Source organism: Phalangium opilio, unplaced genomic scaffold (genome assembly GCF_054372755.1).
Source record: "Phalangium opilio isolate 3A_F unplaced genomic scaffold, DU_Popi_V2 ptg000209l_1, whole genome shotgun sequence".
In the NCBI taxonomy this organism is placed as follows: domain Eukaryota; kingdom Metazoa; phylum Arthropoda; class Arachnida; order Opiliones; family Phalangiidae; genus Phalangium; species Phalangium opilio.
The window spans coordinates 3,693,983-3,712,858 of record NW_028324217.1 but is presented as its reverse complement, the minus strand read 5'-3'; the positions used below and the strand labels follow the sequence as shown (position 1 = coordinate 3,712,858).

The following is an 18,876-nucleotide window of genomic DNA, read 5'->3' as shown; positions in this document are numbered from 1 at the left end:
CACCGGTGTCAAATAGCAAAACCACCTTGTTCCAAAGATAAGGTCTAAAGTGCCTAGATGTATAAAAGTATTTCCTCTTTAGAGTGAAGCTAGAATTATTTAAAAACTTCAATCACCTACACATAAAATACATCAAAATAATCTTGAAATTTGAACCTTAAATATTTAGTAATGTTCCATAACCCTTTTAAAGGTAAAAACTCATTACGCAGAAGCGAGATTCAGAGTGGTGTTCGTGGATCTTGTAAAATAACAAAATGATATTTGAATGAATCAGGGTTTATTATTTCATTTCAGAATCCATCAAAATTTTAATTAGTTTAAAAGCTAATTAAAAATGGCAAAAGAGAGCAATTAGGCCCTAATTAGGTGCAAGAACAAACGCAACACCATTACGCTCTGCCTGATAAGATAAAGAAAAGCGACAAAAATAATTTTCTAATATTATAGTCCTTGAGCAGCTTAGCAGAAAAAAATAAATATATGGAGAAAACATTTACAGAGGTCGTCTAACCTTGAAGAATCTCATATTGGAAAAACAATAAAGTCCAATCACTTTGAGCTATGAATGAAGCTACTAAATATCCGTAGGATTAGGCTAGTTGAAGTTCACTTTAAGTTTAAAATTCTGTTGCATCTGATGGTCCAGTGCTAAAGTATAGCAATTGCAAAGTTTGTTACAGGATCACGAAGGAGGAATAGATCATGGCTTCTCTCTCAATCACCTATAAGCTGAGCTTGTTAATGTCTTGAAGACTATGATAGATTATATTGTTAGGCGAGGGTTGAGAATGGGCGATCTCGACAGATAAAACTAGCATATGATTGGTCAGGGTCAGCGCCGGAAGAACTCTGTTACCTTAGTTTTCCTTTTTTACATACCCACCATGGTCACTTACTTGAAACGGGCTGACAACTGTGCCTTGAATCTATTCCGAATTTAGAAGGTGTAACGAGAATTTCTTTACAAGCATCTAGGGTGGTTTTCATTCGCCTAATCGTCATACAAGTTACCAAACATGTCCAGGGATTCGCTAAATACCATTGGGTTGCCAGAATAACTGAAACGCGTTGGGTCTAGGTGATTTGAAGTTACCAAAAAATAGCAACGTAGCCCAATATTGTCTTGGGGTTTGAACTACTGACGTCGGTGTTAAAACAATAGCGGTGTTTGAGGTTGACTTTTGTACTAAAATATTATCATTAAGACATTGCGTCTTTCTAATCAGTTGTATACTGAGGTAGCTGACTTACATACTAACACGCCTACACTTTTATGATTCACATAATTATCATTTTAACTTAATTACTATATTTTAAAAATTAATTAACTGATGGCGAGGTACTTATCGGTATAGGCAGGCACTGGCAGTGCGGGAAGTTTGGAGACCTGGCTTTTGTGCCGAGTCTCCAAAAGATGAAGGAAAATTAAAAACAAAGATCATAACTAACCTCTTTCTGGTTGCAATGAAAATGAGACTTGAAACTTTCTAGCAGTAAAAAAGGCGTTTTGAAAAGTTCCCAGCGTTGTTCCGATGGCACTTGAGTAGGCCGAAGACCTTAGCGAGAAATTTAGAGAGAGCGCATCACGTTAAGTAACATTAAAATCAAAGGCTGGATGACAAAGTGTACGCAACGGCTTCCAATTTTGCAATGATTACGCGATGTACGAGGTTACCTCCCACTTCTTAAATGTTAGTAGTTTTTGATAAGCGCCATCTAGTGAGCGAATTCTGTACTTTGATTTTATTCCGTATTTTAAAAATGGCCGCGGACAACAACAATCTTTATGACACAGAGTTAACCCTTTGTCAGGCCCCGAATGAAGTTTGCAAACGCGCGATCTCCACTCCCTTAAATCCCTATCACTACTTTTACAGCCAAGAACGGAACATGTTCTACCCCAACTTGCCACTTTTATTTTTCAAAACATACCAATTACCAATGAGAATTAAAAAATATGTTCAAATAACCGGATTCACCGCGCCAAAGGATTTCAGACGATGGTTTTGAACTTCCTGCTTTTGAACGCTAGATGGCTTTAAACATCGACGTTTAAAGAGACAAAAATACCGAATTTTACGCTTTACTTCGACGCTAGATGGCGGTTTCAAAAACTACTAAGACGCAATGGCAGCCCCCTTGGAATTTGCCTGGTAAACGACGTTATTAAAATATTTTTTCGATAAAAAATATGGACTGAAATAAAATTAACAGTCGTTAAAAAATGCTTTAAAAATATTTTCAAAAAACAAACAAGACACGTGGCCTGGATGACGCAATGACAAAGGCTTACAAAGAGAAAATAAATCTCATCAGCGTAGTTGTCCCAAGATGTCTAGACTCTTGCAGACCACGTGACTCGTTTTTCATAACAGCTAAACGGAAAGTTGAGTCCCTTATTTTATCTATTTTGTTGGTAACCGCTAATTATCAACTGCAAGTCTTCAATATCAGCGCTAATTGTTTCTCGGAATAAATTATATTTCTGAAAAGACACACGCTATTGTTACAGGCATTCAAATAAATAACAATATCATTTCTAGAAAAAAGCTGAAAAGTAAATGAAGTTAAAATTCATGAAAGCTTGAAAGTTATCATTTTCAGGCGTTGTTTTAGGCTCCTCCGTAATTTGCTCGTCACCTAGCAATCACGTTTAAGTATGCAAAACATCGACTGTCACTTTAATGGTTTCAACTAAAGACAAATAGAAATAAGAGAAAGTAAGGCTAAAGGAGAGACTATGAATGTTGATTTGTATTCAAATTACACCATTTATTCTTGTACAAAATTACACCGAAAAATAGTTGACCCTTAAGTGACTTACTTAAAAGCCACCTACTTACAATTTAATTAAATCAAGTAATTTAAAATAATTATAATTAATCGTATTAATTTAAGCTGAAATAGTTATATAGGATTAACATGTAATTATTGAAATTATTATAATTATTTTAATGAATATATAAAAATTGTATAACATATTAGAAAAAAAATCGATGCCGAGCAAAAGTGTAATATATGCTTTGCTCGTCTTGTTATTCATATTCAATTTATTTATTTTTTGACAAAATTATCTTTCAAAATGGAAACAAAAAGGTTTTTCTTTTTCCCAATTGCTCAGTATTTTTAAAAAAAACAATCTTTTGAATTGTAATTAAAATTTAGTTTTGTCGAAATTTGTTAAAACAATTTAAAATTAAAAAATTAACGAGAAAAACATTTTGGTTTCACATTTTCAAAACTATTTTTAAATTTAAATGAACATTTTGTAATTTTTGTTTACGCACAGAATTAATTTCAAGAGATATTCAATACGTTTGTTTTAAATTTGAAAAATTAATATTTCATTTTGATTTAAATCATTAAGTGATTTTGGCAAAGAATTTATATCCAATCAATTTAAGAGAAATACAAATAAAATTGGGATTTTATTTTTCAAAATTAATCCTAATTTAATAAAGGTAATTATTAAAATTGAAAAGTTAAATATCGTAAAAATATCTAATTATTATAATTATAACCAATTAAAGAACCCGCTAGATTAATAATAAAAATAAACATAATAAAAAATGTAAGTTTTATCTACGAAGGGATGTCCACTTTGAGCTTGTGGCTTTTGTTATCGGTGGTTCCCTTTTACAATGCATAGAGGGATGTTGGGTAGCGTCGTCTGCCACAGCTAACCGACAGCGCCCTATACTAACTATTACCGTTAACCTCAGCAAGTTTTGATGGAAAGGAGAAACCGGGTAAGACCGCGGAGGAAAACTCCTTTTTATAAGTGGGGAGAGAACTTGCAAACTCTTAGCGGGAGGGTTTTAGGCCCGGGTTTAATTTTCACCGGAAGCCACTGTCCCTTAATTGAAGGCGGAACCCTATTGATGCTGCCAGGCGAAAGCGCTGACCACTACTCCACCCAAAATTTATTAAACATAATATTTTAAATTAAAAAAATTAAATATCCTTAATATATGGTAATTATTATAATTATTTTAACCCAATTAATGCTGCCAGGCGAAAGCGCTAACCAATACGCACCCCCACAATTTATTAAACGTTATCATTTAAATTGTAATAGTTATATAATTGTTTCAATTACTATAATAGAAAATAATTAAAAAAACCCGGTTTATTAGAAATGTAATATTAGCCATGCTCCTCTTGTTATTCGTATTATAATCAAAGTAATAGTTTCAAATATTTTAATAAAGTATCCTTAAAAATGGATAAAATGGATAAAATGTTTTGATAAGTAAGCGACGTTTCAATTATTGTTCCATGTTCAATAACGCGAGAAAATAGATCTTTTAATTTTTAATTTTAATTTACGATGAAACGTAAAGATTTAAAATTTTTAAATTCGGTCTAACGTTTGACCAACCGGGTACTACAACAGTAATACTTTCTCACTTTAGCGACCATTCGGGTTCCACTTTAATATTTCCCGATTCTACGCACAAAGATTGACTCTGACTCGTCTTGAACATGATTATCCCTGGTTTTATATTTAAAGGCGTTATCCCACCCGCATCCTTAGCCTCAATATTTGCTCCTCTTTTAATCAAACAATCAATCACATCGGAACTATTCCACTTAACTGCGAGATGCAAAGGTGTGTCTTTGTCTTTGTTAACCACGTTGACTTGCGCGCCTTTATCCAACAGTAAACGAACCACTTCGACGCTACTTTCTTCAGCCGCTATATGAAGCGGAAACTGGCCAATAGAATTTTGCACGTTAATTATGGCACCTTTTTGCAACATGGCCGATACGACGTCTACATTTTTGTATGACGCGGCGTAGTGGAGTGGTGTGCAGTTGGTTTCGTCTTTACAGTTAACGTTGGCCCCGGCATTAAGTAGTTTAATAACGATATCAGAGTAACCTTTTTCGGACGCCAAAAGAAGGGAGTTATCAAGACCTTCAATGTTTTTGTCGTAATTAAGCAGGAATTCTACAATTTCCGTAAATTTGTAATAAACCGCGACTTTCAGTGCAGTCCAAGATGAATAGTAGGCGTTGATATTGGCCCCATTTTCCAGAAGAAATTTAACCATATTGATGTTTTCATTTTTTATGGCGTTGTACAAAGGTGGTATGATAATTTTCCTCTTGAAAAAATCGTAATCTTCCCACTCCTGCCTTTCATCGGAATACGGCGGGTTCAATGAGAACCCGTTTTCTATAAGGTAGATGACAGATTCAACATGGCACCCGTCAACAGCCAAATTTAATGCAGTGTAATACGTTCTCGCACGGAAAATCTTGCCAAAGTCCCTCGTTTCTTCGGAAGCGAATTGTAGTCTTTGAAGCATCTCCGTGTTAACCTCTTGTAGGATTTCTTTCAATTGGTCCAGTTTACCGTTAATCGCCGCATCATTCAATTTAAGCAGGGTTTGTGAAGTTTTTTCAAATTCGTTACGAATTTCATTGAGAAAATCAAAGTTCACCATCAATTTAGTCAGAGGTTTCATTCGTTCTTGTATCGCGTAGTCTTGATATAAAGTTGCCTCTAAAATTGTCTTCCTGTCGGATGGATTGCAATTTTGAAGAGAGTTTAGAATGATGTTAGAAAGTTCGATGTATTCCGCATCGATGGTAAAATGTAGTACCGTTTGCTTATTTTTGTTAAGAGATGTAAGATGATGAAGAAATAACGGAGTGCCTTTAAAACAATTGAGCAAGAAATCAAGTATGCTTTCTTGGTAATCCGAGACCAACTGGTGCAATGATATGTTACACGCATTTTCTTCATCGTTTTTCTTTTGTTGTAAGAACTTTTGATGCAGGAAGTCGCCAATGCGGTGCATAATTCCGCTTTGAAATACATGACGATATAGTAATTGATTAAAGAATTTCTTCACAACAGCAAATTCATCTTTAACTATGATATCAATCATAAGGTCAAGAACGTTAGTGTCTTCATGATGAATATCGTTTATTTCGTTGATTAAAAAATCGGCGACAAAATAATCAGTGCTTATCGCAAGGCTGTCGAACTGTTCTTCCATGTCGCGATGTTTAAATCTGCCACCTTCGTCAATTTCAAGACCAAGGGACTTTAATTTCTCTTCTGTTAGGCCTAACTTGAGTTTTAACGATTTTGCCCAGAAGAATTTGCGCGAATCATGATCCAACGATGTAACAAAAGGCTGTAATGGCAATAGTGCCACGAGAGCTCCGATATTTTCCATACTAAGTGCAAGGTCAAACGGAGTTTGATTGCTGTGATTCACCGCGTTAAGGTTTCCTCCACCATTTAAGATTAAACTTACTATGCGTGGTAAAATACCTTCGGTGTTCTTTACAGCTTCGTGTAATGGAGTGCCTCCATTATTATCTATCGCGTTCACAAGAGCTCCGTGTTTCAACAATAAGGAAACTCCCTCAGGATGTTTTGAGAAAACAGACCGGTGTAAGACGGTGGTGCCTGAAACCTCATGACGTTTGTTCACATCGACACCATGGCTAAGAATCTTCTGTACAATTTTAATTTTTCCTTGCCTAACTGCGTATCCTAATAAGCTATCAAACATGTCGGGAAGTTCGACGACAGTGGTCGTATCTAATCCAAGATCCAATAAAATCGAGAGCATGTCGTCGCGGTTCTTGTCAATGATCTCAGCCATAGTAAACCATTCTTGTAACATGTGACTGTTCTCAGATAGTTTCGAAGTAACCAATTGGACCATCTCAGCGCTATCAGAATACACAGCGTCTTCAAGCAGACTGGTATCACCGAAACTGAACATGAACGGTACGATAAATGACATATGTTCCAAGAGAGCCTTGACAATTGGTAGTTCCAAGAGAAACTTGGCAGCTTCTAATCTCCCATTCACAACCGCAATACTCATCAATGTTGAGAAAGAGCGATCCTTCGTTAATAATAATAAATGCATAAAAAGAGCTTCATCACCAGCTTTTTTTAAAATGTCGCGTAAGTCCTTAACGTTACCACGTTGAGCTGCATCAACCAATTCAGTTGCCAAATACATTTTATCTCGAATGTTAGGAATCTTGTAATACACATCACCCTCGTGGTCTTTTACGTAGTTGATACTATTTTGAAAGAATTTCCCGAAGGATTCAAAACTAAAAATCTGTTTAAGGCATTTCGCTAGTTCTAGTAATTTTTCAAATTCACAATCTGGTATTTCCTTTTTCTTCAAGACACGTTTTTTTCGTGCTAGCAAATTACGAGGAACACATTTTAAAGTAAAGAGTTTGATTACAGATTTGTTCATCGAAATATTCACCATACATTTTAATACTTCATTATCGAAGATCAGGTTAGATATTTTATCGAAGTTCCCTTGAAACAGTTTCTTAAATGCGAGACTTAAACGATCAAATATGGAACTGTTGTCTTTCAATGTCGCTAAATATTCATGTGCAAATACACGAACCATATAATATCCTCTGTCTAACCAAATTTGTGTCATGACAGTATGAGCTATGCTATCAGGGATCTGTGGTTTCTCAAGGGCATTAATTAAAAATTTGGCGACAAAAAACTCCGCGAAGGTCAGATGGACGAATTGAATTGGGGTTTTAACTCTGACAACCAATCCCACCTTTAAGGCTATCACCTCAAGCATCTTCTTGACATCTGGTTCAAAGTCTTGCATTTCAATCGGGGTTGAATCTGTATTTCCGTATAGCATCTCAATAGCCAACTGCCCATGAAATTGGCGTAACTGTCTAAGAGCCAGTTTATCACTGTTTTCCAAGTTGATATCACCGCGGGTACTCTTACGTTTTTCATTTTCGTAAATTTCGATCTTCTTACGCTCAAAGGCTTCATATAAACTAAACAAGGATATATTATCTGATATATTACTAATATCCGTATCTTCATATACTTCGGCTAACAGCCGACAATGCAATGGAACGCCGGCAAAGTTTGCCTCCTGGATGGATTTTCTAAATACTTCTATCAATTTCTTGGCTTTATTCTTCAAATCATCACTTGATACATCATAAGTGTTTTTAAGCCAAACATCCACCAATAATTTAACTTGATCCTCCATCGTGAATGGCCGCATTACAAAACAGTGCGTTTTTAGAACCGTTTCAATTTGGTCTTTTGAGAAAGGTCTTGAGGTTACAAAAATGTTTGTGACCTTGGTTTTCATTAAGACGCTAAGTAACTCGATGAAAACGCTTTCATAATTGGGGCAGATTTCATCAAATGCATCGAATAGAAGAACCACATCACCGGTATCGATTAATTTTCGTTTAAATAAGTTTTTCTCTAATGTGGTTGCGAGTTTAGTATTGTCGTTACAATTCATAATTTTATCTATTAAGAAATCAACCGCGTTTGATACTTTGGGTTTGCCAAATTTTTCAGGGTCAAAATGCTTGCATACTTCTTTTAAAACCTCGGAGCAATCATTAAGATTAATTCTAACCACCCATAAGCCTGGAGTATTTGACTTAATCTTGAGGCTTAAACTAGTTAACGAAGTTGTTTTACCCATTCCGGCTGTGTCGGAAATGACCATCGACTTAATAAGTTTCCTAGCATTTTCTATTTCACTTTCCTGCCAAGTATAAGTTTTTCTATTATCCGTGTTATTGTACAGTTTATCAAACACCGTCACCACGTGCTCATTGTGATTCAGATGTTGTCTAATGTAATCTACAGAACCGTGGGTTTCTTTCCATTTTAAAATATTAGAGTCAAGAGTCAACCAATGAACATTTATCTCTATTTTGGAAATACTAACATGTTCAACTAATCGATTGAAATGATCGCGATCATTATTACCTAGTATGAAAATCCTACCACGCTCTATATTAAAATTACCCTCATCGCACATTTGCACTAAATCTTTTTTAACACCAAAAGGTTTCAAATTGTCATAGTTTATACAATCGCCACTAATTGCAATAATATCTCGGCTATTTTCTATGTCTATTAAAACATTGGCATTAACCTGGAAATCAAATAGAAAAACTCGTGGGACGTAACTACTCGTTATTTTTCCCAAGTCAGGGACTTGATTTCCGATTTCTATAAGTCTGCCTTTCATTAACGAAATTATGGATGAATTGTCTAAGATTTCTTCAACTACATCGTTTTCATCCAGAAGATTTTTCAAAGATTTTGCTTCATCAGAGCCTTGAAATATCACCAAGTTTTTTGACAAAAGGATTTCTTGGGCGTCTGATGTCAAGTCAGTCCATTCTAAACCTTCGAAGTCCACGATTTTGGCGGCATCTTTAAGTTTCTTCTTGGTTAACTTTTCCAAGAAGATGGTTATATCGGTTCTAACTTCACTAATTACGATAAGTTTGACGTTTAGCTTAACTTTGGAATTAGCCATTACATTTACGAGTTGATTAAAAAGTTCTTTAACTTCATCTTCGTCCGAATTAACTGGGTTCAGATTACAATCTAAAACTAAGAGTACTTTTCCAAAGGCCTCTGACATAAGAACTTCTTTTAAACTAACTGACTTATTTAAAGCTAGTACATTCTGTAAGCGCATAACTAAATAGTGTTCATGCCTTTTAAGCAACTTGTTTATCATGGCGGTTACAACATCGGTATCGCAACCATTAGATGTTCGAATTTGTAATGTTTGTAAATCTGTTTTGACAAATTTCTTGACATCTTTACTAAGTCCGCATTTTTTGCTGAAACAATCAGTCAACTTTTCCAACTTATTACTGTACTCGATTGACTCATTTTTATAAGCGAATTTTTGAACCTCATCAATAGTCAAAGATTTTTCAGCTTCATCAATCAATTTAGGGAAAAATTCAAGTAATCTCTTAACAAAAGATACTAATTGTCCTAAACTACTTCCACTGACACAGAGTGACTTAACTTTACCAGGTTTGACTTCTAAGTATTGCAATTGATCAAGTACGTAACTAGGGCCTATTTGGTCTTGTTCCAGAATATCTTTAAACAATGTGTCTGGTTTAAAATAATTGGGAACACCCCTTATCCATTGTAAGTGCTTTAAAAACTTCTGCTCGGGCAAAGTAAAGACACTGAGGTTGCACGTGTTTTCCTTAAATGGTTTGGTTTGATACCTGACTGGAAAATAACCTTGACTTTGTCTCTGGGCGTTAACGAACGCTTGGGTTTTAGTATCTGGAATTGCGCCTTTATCAAGCCATTTAAACTGGGGTAAAAGTAATGTGTCACATTCATTCATATCATTTAGTGGCCAATCCTTTACGACTCGCTTAGTAGGAGTAGATGGCAGGTACTCTAAAATGAGTTCTAAACTACTGGAATCTTGATAGTACTGATCATTCAAAGAAAAACTGCCCGAATCAGGATTAGATATAAGAACAACATTCCCAATGTGTTTGTTTAAACAGTTTATCACATTTGGTGAGACAACAAAGTTGATGATGTCCAAGTTATTCAGGTCAACTTTCTTGTCTTCATAACGTATATCGAGGTCATCAACCAATTTGAGTAACATATCCAAACAACCGACGCTGTCAAAGACCTCAGTGTGAACTAAGTACCCGTCATCAGCATTCTCGCGTCTTAGAAACTTATCGTTTATTCTAATTAAGTACTGGGCACTAAATGCCGCGATTTGAGCCAACCATCCACCGAAACCATGTCCAGTGAAAAATAAGTGGAAGCGTGCTGGTAATTTCCCTTTGAATTCCTCAAGTGCTTTGATGACGTCGTACGCGAAAGTGACCGCAGAATGGACTTGCTTGTGGCATCGTTCGTATATAGTTTGTAAGTGAGTTTTGTACGGTTCCTCATTGCTGTTTTCAGTACCGCGATGCGCGATTACTACTTGAAGTTTCTTAATGTTTATATATGCAATTGCAAAATAACCGTTTTCGCTATTAGAGGCAGTTGTTAACATTTTCCAACCTCTTGGCAAATCATCTTTACTTTCGTTTTCAAAGCATTTAGCAGCAAATTGCGCCAATTCGTAAGTCGATGGTCGAATGAGGGCTTCTAGTTGCAATAACTCAAATTTAGTCTTACTTGCAATTTGGTTGAAATATTTATTTTTTTCTATTCTCTTTTTGATGTTTGGTTTGCTGAGAGACAAAAGCATGTCGTACTCCAAATTTTTAGAATAAGGAGCGGTTGCTGTTTCGTCGTCTTCGGACTCGTCAGTAGAAGTTGACTCTTCAGATGATGTCTCACTGCCTTCATCTGAAGTAATATTATGGTATTAACATCATGCAAATGGTTTGCTTAAATCATAGTTCTTTGAAGCAATGGTTAAAGAACTACTCCTAGAAAGATTAGGAAGGATAGAAAGGATACACTCGACATCGACAACCAAAAACAAAAATTATAGTTGCCAACAGATGATCAATTTAAAATTCAACAGTATGTCACAATTTAGTCAATAAGTTTATTTCAATAGTATTCATAGAGTGACGCTTGTTTTCGCAACTACCCCTCAACCATTACTTCAAGTAACCCTGCCATTAACCTTACCTCTAGCTGAGGTGTTGGCGTTTTCCGGTTCACTTTTGGATTCCGATTCCTCAATGTTGTTCAGACTTTCCATATCGCTCAAACTTTCTTCCTTCGGTTTGGAACCCATTTTAAGTTCGATTTGGTTAACGGGAACACCGGTCAGTCAAATTTAAAACTGCGTAATGACAATAAGACGTTAAATTTACAAATGATTTAAACCCTAAATGCTCTTGGAAAGTACATTTATTAAATAACTTGCCTTGCAAACAGACACCTTGTTTTCAAAAATATCAGCTTCTCCGCATTTTCATCGTTCTTCATTCTAGAAGATATATTTGTTTTTAAATTCCCTTAAGTTAGTCGGTAGTCTTGACTTTGGTTTTTACCTCTCCGAGTGAGCTATGTCCGATGCCAGTCTTCCTCTTTCATACTGGCCATTTTAGAACCTAACTCGACCACAAGTCACTGGATAACACTCCAATGAAATCTTCTCGAAAAGATGGAGATCCAACCATTTGATTTTGATACCCTTAGAGTCCTATTATCTGGTTATCTAATGTTATTGCATTGATGAATATAGTTGCAAGGAGAAACAAGACTGTTCGACCCCTCAATTAAAGGGATAGTATACTAGTATAAATCAATCATTTAATTTTCAAAAGAAATGTGTTTGAAACAAAATATGAGCTATGTTTTGTACAATTATATATTGTAATTTCATTAATCATTCATGATGCGGCACTATTTATGGAGAAAAGGACTCGAGCTACAGATTAGTTCCATGGCATAGTGTCCATTTAATTTTACGCTTTAGAAATATTTACAATTTCTATCTAACTTTTTAATTGCTCATTTAAGTATTTAAAACTATCCAAACTCTGAGTTGAAATTAATATTTACTGTTAATAGTTTACACACATAGAGGATTCACACCATTTACACCAAAAAGTCAGGCTACGTAAAGAACTAAAGTAGAAGGGTTTTTTACCTCCAGGTGTAAATGGTATGAATCCTCCATGTGTGTAAACTATCTATGCCTAAAATAATTACTTGATATACTGTGCTTTTTGTATTGCACTAAGGGTAAAATGCGTTATAGAAAAAAAGAGCTCATGGGAGTAAAATTTAACCAAAATATTTCATAATTTCGTGAAATTAAAAATAAAATAATTTTTAAATAATAATAATTAATAAATTTTAAATTTACCTTAGTTTCTGAACGCTGCCGTAACGTTACGCCCTGAAGTACCTAAAATCATACGTTGTAACTGATTCAAACAACAAACGACAATAGGTGATAAGATTAAAAATCCTTCGTTATTGGTTGACTTACAATGATGTCATACAGGGTGGTCTAGCTAATCGAGACCAACACTTCCTATGATTTAAGTTAGTATTATAATCAAATAATCAGGTGGTTTCATTGAGGGGCCAGACACTCGGCTTAATCGCGGTGTACGAACTGTAACTTTGACCTCGCGTCCTTGGGTACCGACCCCTGGACATTGTCTTATTCCTTAGTGTCAAGATATGACGAAAACAGTCAAGACTCGGTTTTCAAGAAACGAAAATTATTTCAGTTTTGCGTGTATTTTCAAAAATAACATTGATCGATCATGTTAAGTTCAACATTGTGATCTACTTTTAAACCCGTGTTATACACACCATGTTATATTTAATTAACCACCGGTGTCAAATAGCAAAACCACCTTGTTCCAAAGATAAGGTTAGAAATGCGTAGATGCATAAAAGTATTTCCTCTTTAGAGTGAAGCTAGGATTATTTAAAAACTTACCTACACATAAAATACATGAAAATAATCTAGAAATTTGAACCTTAAATATTTAGAAATGTTCCATAACCCTTTTAAAGGTAAAAACTCTTTACGCAGAAGCGAGATTCAGAGTGGTGTTCGTGGATCTTGTAAAATAACAAAATGATATTTGAATGAATCAGAGTTTATTATTTTATTTCAGAATCCATCAAAATGACAGTTTAAAAGCTAATTAAAAATGGCAAAAGAGAGCAATTAGGCCCTAATTAGGTGCAAAAACAAACGCAACACCATTACGTTCTGCCTGATAAGATAAAGAAAAGCGACAAAAATAATTTTCTAATATTATAGTCCTTGAGCAGCTTAGCAGAAAAAAATATATATATATGGAGATAAACATTTACAGAGGTCGTCTAACCTTGAAGAACCTCATATTGGAAAAACAATAATACCCAATCACTTTGAGGTATGAATGAAGCTACTAAATATCCGTAGGATTAGGCTAGTTGAAGTTCACTTTAAGTTTAAAATTCTGTTGCATCTGATGGTCCAGTGCTAAAGTATAGCAATTGCAAAGTTTGTTACAGGATCACGAAGGAGGAATAGATCATGGCTTCTCTCCCAGTCACCTAAACACTTATTAAGGTCTTGAAGACTATGATAGATTATATTGTTAAGCCTAAGAAGTGCGAGGGTTGAGAATGGACGATCTCGACAGATAAAACTAGCATATGATTGGTCAGGGTCAGCGCCGGAAGAACTCTGTTACCTTAGTTTTCCTTTTTTACATAACCACCACGGACCCTTACTTGAAACGGGCTGACAACTGTGCCTTGAATTTATTCCGAATTTAGAAGGTGTAACGAGAATTTCTTTACTAGTATCTAGGGTGGTTTTCATTCGCCTAATCGTCATTCAAGTTACCAAACATGTCCATGGATTCGCTAAATACCATTGGGTTGCCAGAATAACTGAAACGCGTTGCGTCTAAGTGATTTGAAGTTACCAAAAAATAGCAACGTAGCCCAATATTGTCTTGGGGTTTGAACTACTGACGTCGGTGTTAAAACAATATCGGTGTTTGAGGTTGACTTTTGTACTAAAATATTATCATTAAGACATTGCGTCTTTCTAATCTGTTAAATAGTGAGGTAGCTGTATTAAATACTAACACGCCTACACTTTTATGATTCACATAATTATCATTTTAACTTAATTACTATATTTTAAAAATTAAGTAACTGATGGCGAGGTACTACTTATCGGTAGGCAGGCAGTGCGGGAAGCTTGGAGACCTGGCTTTAGTGCCGAGTCTCCAAAAGATGGAGCAAAATTAAAATCAAAGATCATAACTTACCTCTTTCTGGTTGCAATGAAAATGAGACTTGAAACTTTCTAGCAGTAAAAAAGGCGTTTTGAGAAGTTCCCAGCGATGTTCCGATGACACTTGAGTAGGTCGAAGACCAAAGGGAGAAATTTAGAGAGAGAGCATCACGTTAAGTGACGTTAAAATCAAAGGCTGGATGACAAAGTGAACGCAACGGCTTCCAATTTTGTAACGAATTTAATAACACGAATTAAAATATTTTTTCGATAAAAATATGCACTGAAATAAAAATAACAGTCATAAAAATTTGATTTAAAAGTATTTTCAAAAAACAAACAAGGCACGTGGCCTGGATGACGCAATCACAAAGGCTTATAAAGAGAAAATAAGTCTCATCAGCTTAGTTGTCTCTAGACTCTTGCAGACCACGTGACTCGTTTTTCATAACAGCTAAACGGAAAGTTGAGTCCCATATTTTCTTTATTTTGTTGGTAACCGCTAATTACCAACTGCAAATCTTCAATATCAGCGCTAATTATTTCTCGGAATAAATTATATTTCTGAAAAGACACACGCTATTGTTACAGGCATTCAAATAAATAACAATATCATTTCTAGAAAAAAGCTGAAAAGTAAAAGAAGTTAAAATTCATGAAAGTTATCATTTTCAGGCGTTGTTTTAGGCTCCTCTGTAATTTGCTCGTCAAACTAGCAATCACGTTGAAGTATGCAAAACATAGACTGTCACTTTAATGGTTTCATCATCTAACGGCAAATAGAAATAAGAGAAAGTAAGGCGAAAGGAGAGACTTTGAATGTTGATTTCTATTCAAATTACACCTTTTATTTTTGTCCAAAAATTACATCGAAAAATAGTTGACCCTTAAGTGATTTACTTAAGAGCCACCTACTTACAATTTAATTAAATCAAAGTAATTTAAAGTAATTAATCATACTAATTTAAACTGAAATAGTTATATAGGATTAACATGTAATTATTGAAATTATTATAATTATTTTAATGAATATATAAAATTTGTATAACATATTAGAAAAAAAAATCGTGCAAAAGTGTAATATATGCTTTGCTCGTCTTGTTATTCATATTCAATTTATTTATTTTTTTGACAAAATTATCTTTGAAAATGGAAACAAAAATGTTTTTCTTTTTCCCAATTGCTTAATATTTTTTTAAAAAACAATCTTTTGAATTGTAAATGAAATTTAGTTTTATCGAAAGTTGTTAAAACAATTTAACATTAAAAAATTAGTTAGAAAAACATTTTGGTTTCACATTTTCATAACTATTGCGAAAATGTTTAAATTTAAATGAACATTTTGTAATTTTTGTTTACGCACAGAATTAATTTCAAGAGATATTCAATACGTTTGTTTTAAATTTCAAAAATTAACGTTTCACTTTGATTTAAATCATTAAGTGATTTTGGCAAGAATTTATGTCCAATCAATTTAAGAGAAATACAAATAAAATTGGGATTTTTTTCTTCAAAATTAATCCTAATTTAATAAAAGTAATTATTTAAGTCGAAAAGTAAAATATCGTAAATATATTTAATTATTATAATTATAATCAATTAAAGAACCCGCTAGATTAATAATAAAAATAAACATAATAAAAATGTAAGTTTTATCTACGAAGAAATGTCCACTCTGAGCTTGTGGCTTTTGGTTATCGGTGGTTCCCTTTTACAATGCATAGAGGGATGTTGGGTAGCGTCGTCTGCTACAGCTAACCGACAGCGCCCTATACTAACTATTACCGTTAACCTCAGCAAGTTTTGATAGAAAGGAGAAACCGGGTAAGACCGCGGAGGAAAACTCCTTTTAACAAGTGGGGAGAGAACTTGCAAATAACGGTAATAGTTAGTATAGGGCGCTGTCGGTTAGCTGTGGTATAGGGGCTAGCCACCACCCCTCTATGCATTGTAAAGGCGTTAGATGAGTGGCAATAAGTCGCAAGATGACTTGGTCCAATTAGGTAGCTAGCTAGCTTACTCTAAGTGGGAGGGCTTTAGTCCCGGGTTTAATTTTCACCCGAAGCCTTCTGTCCGGCCTTAATTGAAGGCTGCCAGGTTAAAGTACTAACCACTACGTAACTCCACAATTTATTAAACTCAATTATTTAAATATCCTTAATATGTGGTATTTATTATAATTATTTTAACCCAATTAATGCTGCCAGGCGAAAGCGCTAACCACTACGCACCCCCACAATTTATTAACGTAATCATTTAAATTGTAATACTTATGTAGCACTAATATATAATTAATTTAATTAAACTTAAAAATTAGTATAACAAATTAAAAAATCCTGCTTTATTTGAAATGTAATATTAGCCATGCTCCTCTTGTTATTCTTATTATAATCAAAGTAATAGTTACAAATATTTTAGTAAAGTAACCTTAAAAGTGGATAAAACGTTTAGATAAGTAAGCGAAGTTTCAATTATTGTTCTATGTTCAATAACAGGAGAATTTTTTTTTTAATTTTAAATTTTTAATTTTAATTTACGATGAAACGCAAAAATTTTAAATTTTTAAATTCGGTCTAACGTTTGACCAACCGGGTACTACAACAGTAATACTTTCCCACTTTAGTCAAGTGACCATTCGGGGTCGTCAAGTGACCATTCGGGTTCCACTTTAATATTTCCCGATTCTACACACAAAGATTGACTCTGACTCTTGAACATGATTATGCCTGGATTTAAACTTAAAGGCGTTATCCCTTCTGCATTAGCAGCTTCAATATCTGCTCCTCTTTTAATCAAACAAGCAATCACATCGGAATTATTGCACTCAACTGCGAGATGCAACGGTGTATTTTTGTCTTCGTTAACCACGTTGACTTGCGCGCCTTTATCCAACAGTAAACGAACCACTTCGACGCTACTATCTTCAGCCGCTATATGAAGCGGAAAGTGGCCGATAGAATTTGGCACGTTAATTATGGCACCTTTTTGCAACATGGCCGATACGACGTCTACGTTTCTGTATGACGCGGCGTAGTGGAGTGGTGTGCAGTTGGTTTCGTCTTTACAGTTAACGTTGGCCCCGGCATTAAGTAGTTTAAAAACGATATCAGAGTAACCTCTTTCTGACGCCAAAAGAAGGGAGTCATCAAGACCTTCAATGTTTTTGTCAAAATTAAGCAGCAGTTCTACAATTTCCGTAAATTTGTAATAAACCGCGACTTTCAGTGCAGTCCATGATGAATAGTAGGCGTTGATATTGGCCCCATTTTTTAGAAGAAATTTAACCATATTGACGTTTTCATTTTTTATGGCGTTGTATAAAGCTGGTATGATAATTTTTCTCTTGTTAAAATCGTAATCTTGCCACTCGTACCTTTCTTCGGAATACGGTGGGTTCAATGGGAACCCGTTTTCTATAAGGTAGATGACAGATTCAACATGGCCCCCGTCAACAGCCAAATTTAATGCAGTGTAATACGTTCTCGCACGGAAAATCTTGCCAAAGTCCCTCGTTTCTTCGGAAGCGAATTGTAGTCTTTGAAGTATCTCCGTGTTAACCTCTTGTAGGATTTCTTTCAATTGGTCCAGTTTACCATTAATCGCCGCGTCATTCAATTTAAGCAGGGTTTGTGAAGTTTTTTCAAATTCGTTACGAATTTCTTTGAGAAAATCAAAGTTCACCATCAATTTAGTCAGAGGATTTATTCGTTCTTGTATCGCATAGTCTTGATGCAACGTTGCCTCTAAAATTGTCTTCCTGTCGCGTGGATTGCAAGTTCGAAGAGAGTTTAGAATGATGTTAGAAAGTTCGTTGTATTCCGCATCGATGGTAATATATAGTACCGTTTGCTTATTTTCGTTAAGAGATGTAAGAAGATGAAGAAATAACGGAGTGTCTTTAAGACAATTGAGCAAGAAATCAAGTATGCTTTCTTGGTAATCCGAGACCAACTGGTGCAGTGATATGTTGCATGTATTTTCTGCATCGTTTTTCTTATGTTCTAAGAACTTTTGATTCAGGAAGTCGCCAATGTGGTGCATAATTCCGCTTTGAAATACATGACGATATAGTAATTGATTAAAGAATTTCTTCACAACATCAAATTCATCTTTAACTATGATATCAATCATAAGGTTACGAACAAAATCTTCATGGTAATTCTCTTTCATTTTGTTAACTAAATAATCGGCCACAAAATAATCAGCGGTTATCGCAAGGCTGTTGAACTGTTTGTCCATGTCGCGATGTTTAAATCTGCCACCTTTGTCAATTTCAAGACCAAGAGACTTTAATTTCTCTTCAGTTAGGCCTAACTTGAGTTTTAACGATTTTGCCCAGAAGAAT

At 34.8% G+C, this 18,876-nt stretch overlaps 2 protein-coding genes across 2 annotated transcripts; both read right to left on the bottom strand.

Annotated features, from left to right (window-relative positions):
• Positions 1–3,490: 3,490 nt before the first annotated feature.
• On the bottom strand, positions 3,491–12,712 carry LOC149618447 (uncharacterized). Its single transcript, XM_089855954.1, has 5 exons — positions 12,642–12,712; positions 11,821–11,987; positions 11,694–11,756; positions 11,453–11,609; positions 3,491–11,161 (listed from the first exon to the last, which is right to left on the bottom strand). Exons 4-5 carry the CDS (start codon positions 11,559–11,561, stop codon positions 4,410–4,412), a joined length of 6,861 nt encoding a protein of 2,286 aa, XP_089712080.1. The 5' UTR covers positions 11,562–11,609; positions 11,694–11,756; positions 11,821–11,987; positions 12,642–12,712; the 3' UTR covers positions 3,491–4,409.
• A 4,338-nt stretch (positions 12,713–17,050) lies between these two features.
• LOC149618446 (uncharacterized) lies at positions 17,051–18,668 on the bottom strand. Its single transcript, XM_089854967.1, has one exon. The coding sequence runs from the start codon at positions 18,660–18,662 to the stop codon at positions 17,151–17,153; it is 1,512 nt and encodes a 503-aa protein (XP_089711093.1). The 5' UTR covers positions 18,663–18,668; the 3' UTR covers positions 17,051–17,150.
• Between the last annotated feature and the right edge of the window lie 208 nt (positions 18,669–18,876).